The sequence below is a fragment of the Acomys russatus genome, chromosome 29 (genome assembly GCF_903995435.1).
Source record: "Acomys russatus chromosome 29, mAcoRus1.1, whole genome shotgun sequence".
NCBI classification, from domain to species: domain Eukaryota; kingdom Metazoa; phylum Chordata; class Mammalia; order Rodentia; family Muridae; genus Acomys; species Acomys russatus.
In genome coordinates this window covers 28,546,079-28,555,554 of record NC_067165.1, presented here as the reverse complement: position 1 = coordinate 28,555,554, position 9,476 = coordinate 28,546,079, and the positions used below count along the sequence as shown (strand labels likewise).

General features: G+C 50.9%; 1 protein-coding gene across 1 annotated transcript; it reads right to left on the bottom strand.

Moving 5' to 3' along the window:
- Positions 1-2,130: 2,130 nt before the first annotated feature.
- On the bottom strand, positions 2,131-8,463 carry Stmn1 (stathmin 1). Its single transcript, XM_051172026.1, has 5 exons — positions 8,427-8,463; positions 6,572-6,644; positions 5,945-6,117; positions 2,986-3,177; positions 2,131-2,631 (listed from the first exon to the last, which is right to left on the bottom strand). The coding sequence occupies exons 2-5, from the start codon at positions 6,582-6,584 to the stop codon at positions 2,560-2,562; spliced, it is 450 nt and encodes a 149-aa protein (XP_051027983.1). The 5' UTR covers positions 6,585-6,644; positions 8,427-8,463; the 3' UTR covers positions 2,131-2,559.
- Between the last annotated feature and the right edge of the window lie 1,013 nt (positions 8,464-9,476).

Below are 9,476 nucleotides of genomic sequence, written 5' to 3'. Positions count from 1 at the left end.
GGCATCTGGTCACAGCAAGTTAGCAGTGTGAGCAGGAAGAGAGCCAGCCTTGGGCTTGGCAGGTGACCTCCAGGGTACCTATTCTAACACAGAAACACAAGGTCTGTACAGACCCAGCCTGCTCCTCTGACTGTCCTGAGTCACAGTCCACAGGGCAGACTTAGCTGCAGAAGTGTCACTGGAGCTCCCCACAGTTCACTGTGAAAATACGCAGAAGGAAGGGGAGCGGCTTATGAAGTGCAGGCATGGGCCAGATCCTCTCCACACAGGCCAGGGATGCTTGTGAATTGTTTGCAAGGGTGTGGCCCTGGCTGCTGCATTTAGGGCTTTCTGCTGACAGTCTGGTTGTGGGGGTATCCAGGGGCCACCGGATCCCACCCACTCCTTCAGGCAGCCCAGGGTTGGGTGGACTCTCACAGTTAGGGTGGGGGCATGCGACACACTTCTGGCAGTTCATTTCTCTCCTACCCAATCGTTTACTGTCAGCTCTGGTGGCCAAGCAGCAGCTGTTGTCCTTTCCCTCCCCTCTTCGGCCCACACCCTCCCTACTTCACCCACGTGGTTCTAGCAGATACCCCGCCCCTCCCCCCACCATGGTCTCTTCTCAGTCTAGTGGTGTCAAGCCACTCCCCTCTGTTCCCTTCCTTAAAATCCCCGAGTTCTGCTGGGCAGTGGTGGCACACGCCTTTAATCCTGGCACTTGAAAGGCAGAAGCAGGTGGATCTCCAGGCCAGCCTGGTCTACAGAGCAAGTTCCAAGAGAGCCAGGGCTACGTGATGAAACCCTGTCTAGAAAAAGACAATAAAATGAAATAAAATCCCTGTGTTGTAACTCCTGTCTTCACAGGGGCCTCCGCTACTTAGAATAAAGGGAGCAAGCCTCCCAGTAGCCCAAAGGCTACGTCTCCACCCATGCCCCAGAGGCAGGCTTCATAAAGTGCTTATTGCTAAGTGCTTTGCTGGGGCCTGACCTGCGATCACCTGACATCTCAAAGGACTAGCTCAAGCCCTTTCTCTCTCCTAGGCTTCCCAGGCCATCCAATCCCTTTCAGTCATTTCTAAGTACTAGAGCATGTGCAGTTAGGTCATTCTCAGAACTCCTAAGAGTCGCTCTGCCTTCTGCACAGTTTGGTAGTGAACCTGAGGCACACCCACGCCGCATAATCATTCCCAGCTCAAGATCAGACATGTATCACTCATGGGCCTCTTGGGGGAACAGCAATCATTCTTTATAATGTGCCAAGTTCACAGGGCTCTAAAGATGCTCCTTGCACTCAACTCCCCCGCCCCCACACCCCCCAACTGCATCTTAACACAGGAGGCCCTCTACAGCGCTCAGGAGCTTGGTGAAAGCAGAGTTGCAGAGGCACTTCTTTACTTAATGCAGGGGCGCACTTGCTCTGTAGTCCGGGCTGGCCTTCAGTTAGCTCCCCGGTACCCTCCCATCCCTGCTTCCCAAGTGCTGAAATTACAGGCACCAGCCATTAAGCCTGGTCCCAAGGGCACTGTTAGCCCTTCTGCTAGCAGGTTCCTGCTGTGGATGCTGAGCTTCTAAGAGCTTTATGCAGATGTGAGGGGCAGACAGACTATATGTGATTAAAGCCATTTCCCAAAAGGGTTAGGAAAGCTGCTTGGGCTTTCCCTGAGCCGAGAGGCAGTGTGCGGAGCATAGTGGATATTACAGCCTCCGGGTACCAGGTGAGGCGTCTGCTTCCCAACCTACATCAGTGCTTCTCACCAAGATGAAGGGTGCTTTCCCGTTCTTACAGGTGTCAGGCCATGGCTTGAGGGAAGGCGCGTTAGGTTGCACCTCCCCTCCCAATTGTCATTAAGTAAGCAAAGCATCAAATATCCCAAGACCTTCAGGTCGCCTCTGAACTGCTCTCTGGAAATCCCGATTTGTGCCTGTAATCTGCCTTTTTCGTAGGAACAAAACCCTGCTTGTTTGCACATAAACATCTGAAAGAAAATACCAGCTGATCTGGGTGAGACAGCAACACAAAGCCATGATTGTGGAAGGACAATTCAAGAGATGGGAGCAAAGAACATGCTGGGCATCTGCAGCGGTGGAGGACCCGGGTGGAAAAGCCTACACTTGTCACTACCTGAACAGAAAGAAGTCACTGCCACCAACAGCACTGTGCAGTTTATTAACCATTCAAGTACAGTAGCATCTGGTGAGGTTGGGACAGGATTGGGATGGCAAAGTAAACAGACATTCAGCATCTAACAGGCTGGAAGAAGCCACTACGTACTTGTCACAAACGTCTTCCACAGTCAATACAGTACTAGCCGTTAACCCAGCCCCGAGGGTGCTGAAGTGGGAAAGATGCACCGAGAAAAATAGCTACGTTAGAAAGACCAACACTTTAAAAAAGAGTAAAACACTTTCAGTTTCTCCCCTTGAGCCCCTAAAACATCTCACGGTCTGGATCTACCTATACAGTCCTACATCAGCTTCTAGAATAGTTGTCAGGAGGGAAAAAGGAAACGACACTGGCCAGTACAGTCTTTGGATATTTAGGAAGGGGTCGGGGAGAAAGTCAGTTCTCGGAACGCATTAGTCAGCCTCGGTCTCATCCGCAGGGTCTTTGGATTCTTTGTTCTTCCGTACCTCTTCCACGTGCTTGTCCTAGGAAGAAACTGCACGTAAGTGTCATCTGCCAAAAAAATAACTTGTCAAGTCCTGTGGCCTGCCTGCGAGGAGGCCCAACCTAGCCTCAGTCACACAGCATAGGAGAATCACAAACCCCAAATCCCAAGACATCCTCATCTTCAAACCTGCTGGTCTACAGCCCCAATTGCTCCTCCAAGGACTAAGCAAGTATGCTGAGAGTTCTAGAACTCTCTTAAGATGGAATTCCTTCTTACTGAATGTTAAGCCCCAAACTCATGACAAGAAGGAACTGGTCACATGTTTATCGAGACACATTAGGCCACTTCACTGCGGCCTAAAGCTGCTAACCCCATAAAGCAAGAAGCCGACCTTCTCCCGCAAACGCTCCAGCTTGGCAGCCATTTGCGCCTCCCGGTTCTCTTTGTTGGCCTCCATTTTGTGGGTCAGTTTCTCTTCTGCCATCTTGCTGAAGTTGTTGTTCTCCTCAATGGCTTTCTGGAGCACTTCTTTTTCATGCTCCCGCTTCTCAGCGAGCTGCTTCAAGACCTCCGCTTCATGAGACTGCAAAAAAGGGTAACAGGCCCCTCTGAGGGATCTTTGGCATTAGCGAAAACTGCACCAGGAATGGCCAGAGCAAGCGGCAGAAACCTGGACACTAACTACTCAGGTGAGGAGCTGAGCTCTGCCATAAAACACGCTGTCGCCTCTGCTTTCCAACCACTGTTTCTATTTACTTTGGAAAACTCTTCATTCAGACGTTGGGTTTTGTTTTTTCTTTCCCCAAGATAAGATCCTGTGTAGCCCAGGCTAGCCTGAAACTCTCTATATAGCAAGGGCTCCCCTGGACCGTCTGACCCTCCCGCGTTCAGTTAGATTATAGCTATGCACACACCCACCTAGCGCATTCAGATTTCCTTCCAAATTATTTGTTAAGGAACTTCTTAGAAGATGTATTGCTTCAAAGTATTCCAATGATGAGCAATCTACTTAAGAATGCACTGTAAAGAATCTGCACTAGCTAACGCCAAAGCCGTGAGAAAAATATGCATTGTCAAACTTTTAGCAGCAACCAACAACAGATTCACAGAAGCAACCTGCAGAGTGTAAGTACCTCTGTCCAGATGGGAGCTGCACTACTTAGGCACTTCCTGTGTGCTATGGGCTACAGAGCGCAAGGCCTAGCTTTCCTGTCTCCTCTTGGGCTGTTCTGCTTCCTCCTAGTCCACAGACTCCAAACTACTGAAAGAATAGGCAGTAGCACACCAGGGTAAAAACTGCCATTCTTGTATTTGCTTTTTTTGGACAGGGTTTCAGATGCTAGGCTGGACTCGAACTAACCAACAACCTTGAAATTCTGATCTTCTCACCTCCTCTCAAGAGCTGAGATTACACAGTGCTGGGGCCTGAACTCAGAACTTGAGGCACGCCCTGACTGAATGGCAGCCCTGGCCAGGGTGGCTTCCACTGGAGCTGTAGTTAAGGGTGGTCTTGAACTTCTGCTCCTCCACTTTCTAAGTACTGGGATTTCAGATGCACCCAGCTGACCGCCCGCCGCTCTCCCCGGGAACGGAGCTGACAGTAGGGCACAGGACTCGCAACTAAAATGTACATGAGCTACGTACGTATGCGTGAGATGTCAAATTATTCCAATGGTGCCCATTCAGGTTTGGTAACTACTTACACTTTACCTTTTTGTGCCTGGGTTAGTGGTGGCGCACGCTGGTAAGCCCAGCACTTGGGGAGGCTGAGGAAGGCAGACTGCTCTGAGTTCAAGGCAAGCCTGGTCTACAAAATGAATCAGGATAGCCAAGGCTACACAGGAAAACCGTCTCCAAAACAAGACAAAATACCAACTCCCCCCTTTTTGGGGGCCTTAGTTTCCCCAAATTAAAATCCACCCACCTCAATCATAGCTGTTATGAAGAGAGATTGATGAAAGCTTATGTAACCTTCTTTCTTTTAATAAAAATGCATTTGTATTTTATGCATGAGTGTTTTGCCCGGATGTAAATGCACGGTATGTATGCCTGGTGCCTGAGGAGGCCAGAGGCTAGAAGAGGGTACTGGAGCCCCTGTACCTTGAATGTGGACGGCTGTATACTGCCATGTGGGTGCTAGTGATGGAACCTGGGTCCTATGCAAGAGCAGCAAGTGTTCTAACTCCTGAGCCACCTCTCTGGCCCCGGTTTAAAGTTCTTTTTTTTTTTTTTTCCCCGAGACAGGGTTTCTCTGTGTAGCCTTGGCCATCCTGGACTCACTTCATAGACCAGGCTAGCCTCGAACTCACAGCGATCCTCCTGCCTCTGCCTCCCGAGTGCTGGGATTAAAGGCGTGCGCCACCACGCCCAGCTAAAGTTCTTAACAAGAACACTGTTGAATGGATGGAAATACATGTTAACGGGGGACGCTTCTGGGATGTGAAATCATGATTATCTTTCATTCCAGCTATAATTTAGATGTCCAACTTTTCTGTAATTATATCAATATTTGTTAAAAATTTCACTAGTCTTTTATGTGTATGGTCTTTGTGAATATATGCACATGTACATGTCAGGCCAGAAGAGGGCATCAGATTCCTTGGAAGTGAAGTTACAGGCAGTTGTGAACTGCCCGGTGTGGATGCTAGAAACCATATTTTGCTCCTCCTGAGGAACAGCAAGTGCTCTTAAAGCTGGCCCACCTCCCTAATCTCCCATTAGGCATTACTTTTTAATTATCTGACTTTCTGTGCATGGGTCTTTAGCTTGCACATTTAGCGGTATACTCCTGTGTGGCGCCCTGAGGGCCAGAAGGCAGCTGGATTCCCTGGGGATGCGGTGAATGGCTGTGAGCTGCCATGTGGGCGCTGGGACTCGAACATGGATCCTCTGGAAGACTAGCCAGTGCTCCCAGCTGCTGAGCCACCCTCCCGCCCTCACGAGATTTCAATGCTACATCTATGGAATTTTAACGTTTTTATTACATAGCTCTCAAAAAGCAAAACTAAAACAAAAAAATTATCTGCCAACAAATGTCTTATTTTTTAAAAAGGGGAAAAGCATAGAGGCCTTGGCATAACACAGGTCTTAGCTTAAATTCTGCCTCGAGAACTTCCTAAGACGACTTCAGGAAAATGCCTTCACGGCATAGTTCTCCAGCGTTACCTGCCAAGGCTGTTAGCAGAGAAAGCTCCTGAGGCAAGGGGCTGGCCCCTAATGCCACGGCCCAGGGATAGTTCCTACTTACAACCGCAGTGCAGCTACAGTTCTTTCTTCTTTTCTATAAAACTAAAGCCAGCTTGCCTCATTTCATTAACAAGCACCCTGTCTCCTGTAAATCATGGCTTTACCTTGCGTCTTTCTTCTGCAGCTTCTAATTTCTTCTGGATTTCCTCCAGGGAAAGGTCCTTTTTCTTTGGGGGGGACAGGGGGAAGTCGGGGACAGCCTCCTTTGACCGCGGGCTGAGGATCAGCTCAAAGGCCTGGCCCGAGGCCCGCTTCTCCAGCTCCTTCACCTGGATGTCTGAGATGGTCAGGGGTACAGCACATGAGAAACCCGCTCGCTTACTCACATAAAGGGGTCCTGTCATGTTCTAAAACCCAACAATTTAATAAACAGAATAAAGGCTAATGAAAGTGTTTGTAGGTAAGAAATCAAGTAACACCTTTTTTTTTTTAAAGCTCAACATTTTAGGCTAGTAATATCATTTTGAGGAAAAATTACTATTTGACAATCATTTTATTAAACAAAGAATGGCTAGTGTGAAACCCCACAATTTTGCTTTGAACCAAGCCCAATTGTCTAATTATGAGTGATAATGAATTTCCATATATTCACCCCAAGTGATAAAAAAAATGCTTTTTCTATTTGTAAATTAAGTTTTGAAAAGAATACAAATGTCAAATTAATAGCGTAAGACCTGCACCGCTTCCTATTGTAAAGCCATAAGCCCACCCCAATCTCAGCAATTACCTACCAGAAGATGCCATGATGGACAGAAGACAAGAGACTGGTTGTGCACTCTACACAATCCAATGGCAAGGAAAGCCCTGAAAATGATTTTCAAAGCATGCAATCAATTTCTCTGCATTTCTGTGTCATCAGCACAAAGGGACCTCAAATCAAACCCATGACCATGTCAGGGGAAAAAAAAAAAAAAATCACTGGGTAGAATCAAGCAACATCATTAAAAAATCATCTAGAAACGCTGAAACATATTGGAAATTTATACTGAATAAGGGTCGTGGCAGAAAATCAAATTAAATGTTCTTTAAAAAAAAAAAAATCTTGGAATCTTAATAATCAGAGGTACAATCACGAGGTTGAACGATGCCTTAACCTCAGTCTTTTTTTTTTCTACCCAGCATAAGATATTCCAGATTCAATCCAACAATGAGATCGGAGCCATCTTAATTCTGTCTACAATTCATTGTGCAGTTGAAATACCCACCCCTGCTTTGTCTGTGTCTGTCATGGTGAATAACAACGCAAGCTAGCAGCCAATGGTATCCAAGTCCTATTGTTCCTAGGGTTTAAGCTACTAGACTAACAGTGGGGAAATGAAGTTTTATGAACCTTTAAGGTTTTTTTTTTTTTCTTGGAAGGCAGGGTCTAGATATTTTAGCCCAGGCTAGCCTTGAAATTGCAATTCTTTTGCTTCTGCCTCCCCAGTGTAGAGGGGTGGGGTTCAGCCCAGTGGGTGAGCAGTTGCCTAACATTTGCAAAGCCCAGGGCTCCCACGTTCGGTGCTCACTGGGGGGGGGGGAGGAAGGGGGTGGCCGGGGAGGGGTACTCGGACAGGCGGCCGTTTCCTTCTCGTTGTTGAGATTAGACATACGCCACCACGCCCGCCTTAGGTTTGTCATGTTTGCTGCCTTCTGTCGCAAATTTTTTTTCAACAGTTGTCGGCTATCTCTTAAATAGATCACCACTTTCTTTTGCCTCGAGCGTATGATTAAAGGTCCCAAAACCCTAGACATTGAAATCCGAGGCAGCTGGGGGGGGGCCGAGGGGGGGGGAAGGAAACCGTTTAGCTGTAGCAGAACACACAACCCAGCAGCTTGCCCAGCATGGGCGTGGTCCTCGTCCGGGCGGGCAGGCTGGAGGCCCCAGCCAATCGGAACACGCCCTGAGCTCCAGCCCCTGGCCCCGCCCCTCGGCTCCCCGCGCCTTTTCGAATCTCCGAGAACCTCTCCACACTCGGGAGCCCGCGCGCGTGGGCAGCGACAGGACGGGCGGGGCTAACGGTCCTCCCGGGTGGCCCCGCCCCTCTCGGGCTGGCAGCTCGCGGCAATCGTCACCCCCCCCACCCCTCCACCCAACTCCCGCCAAAAACACCTCGCGGCCACGCAGCTCTGGGATGGCTGCAGCAGACTTGGTCGCACCACCTCCACCCCCCTGCTCCAGTACCCAGAGCTACCCGCGACCTCCACCACGGAGGCCCGGGAGCCCGGAAGGGCGCCGCCCCTCAAGACCACGGGCTCCTGCAGCCTCGCTCTCCTACAGACAATGGGGACCCCCTGAACAGCCGCGCCTTCAGGGCGAAGGATGCAGGGGACAAGGGACAACCCACCCACCCACCCCTATTGTCTCCACGCTTGCACCTGGGGCTGAAGCTCACAGCTGGCGGCGCCCCCTCCCTACCAAGCCTCGTCCCCAGGGAGCAGGGACAAAAGGCGAGGTTCCGCCCGAGCTTCACACAAAAGACGAACGCCCCCTACTCGCCAAGCCTCGGAACCCCCGCCCCTCCTGCGACCCTGCTAGGGGCCCCTCGGGTCCCCGACTGGTCGGGATCCCGCCATCGCCTCCGCCTAAGCCAAGCCTGTACCCACCTGCTCGGTCCCAGCCGCCTGGCCACACTCTGAGCACCAACAGACCTGGGCGCGCACAAAAGCGCCAAACAGCGGCACGTGACCCAGCCCAGGGCCTCCGCATTGGCTGAGTGTGATGGCACGTGCCCGCCCCTCCCTCAAGCCTGAAGTGCCCCGCCCTTTTGGAGCGAAGCATCTCGGGAAGTGTAGTCCGGGCCAGTGGGGCAGGAGGACAATGCAAGGGGTGGGGCGCTCCAGGGATGGGTCCCCCTAGGTGTGAGCGAGCCCGGACTAAACCCGGGGTCTCTGCTCGGGATAGCACTTGGCCGCGCCTGCAGGACTGAATCGGCTACGGGACTCCATCTCTTGGAAAAGTACAGGGCGAAGCGAGGAGCAGGGGAGGGGTCGGCTCTAATCTACTTCTGTCTTTTAGACCCTGACCGACTGGACTCCCCCACTGCCGAGCCTCACGAGTCTCGTTCGCTCCCTAAGCAGTGTCCCTTTTGAGGCCACACCCCGCTCAGTCACCTAAGACGCCCGAGACCCTGTGACAAGACAGTGCCACTCCACGCCTCTGCACGGTCCTCTACCCTTGGCGTCCTACCACGGACACGCTCCAGCGTGTCACCTGTAGTGCAACATCGCAGTCGCTAACCCATTTCGTGGTGACAGGTCACGGGCGTGGTCCTTCCCTTAGCTATATGCATTCTCTCCATCCTCAGCTTTCCCCGGAGCTGGAAACCCTGGAATCTATGCAGGACAACGTGAGGCTCTGGAATCGGATCTTGGGGCTAACAAAGCCACTGAGCGCAAAGCAGACTCCCGTCTGCCCTGCCAAAGCCTTGCGGTGACAGGAAAGCAAAGAGCGATGGCTGTTCTAGATACACTGACTGCAGTAAAGTACTGCTTTTGTTCTGAAAGCACGTGCTCCCCAAAGCGGGGCTGGGCTCTCTTTGAGAATGTAAACAAAAGGAGCCACAAGGTCACCATTCCCTCCGGCCTGGATAAAGCAGAACTATAGCAGAGACACAAAAGAAATTAGCCTGACCCCCCCCTCCCTCTCTCTGAGAC

What these genes read in the sequence shown, in the direction of transcription:
- Stmn1 (XM_051172026.1), bottom strand. An exon ending in CTGCAGAAGAAAGACGCAAG is followed by an intron (nt 3,178 to 5,944) that starts GTAAAGCCATGA and finishes CCTTTTTTGCAG; the next exon opens with TCTCATGAAGCGGAGGTCTT. An exon ending in TGGAGCGTTTGCGGGAGAAG is followed by an intron (nt 2,632 to 2,985) that starts GTCGGCTTCTTG and finishes GTTTCTTCCTAG; the next exon opens with GACAAGCACGTGGAAGAGGT.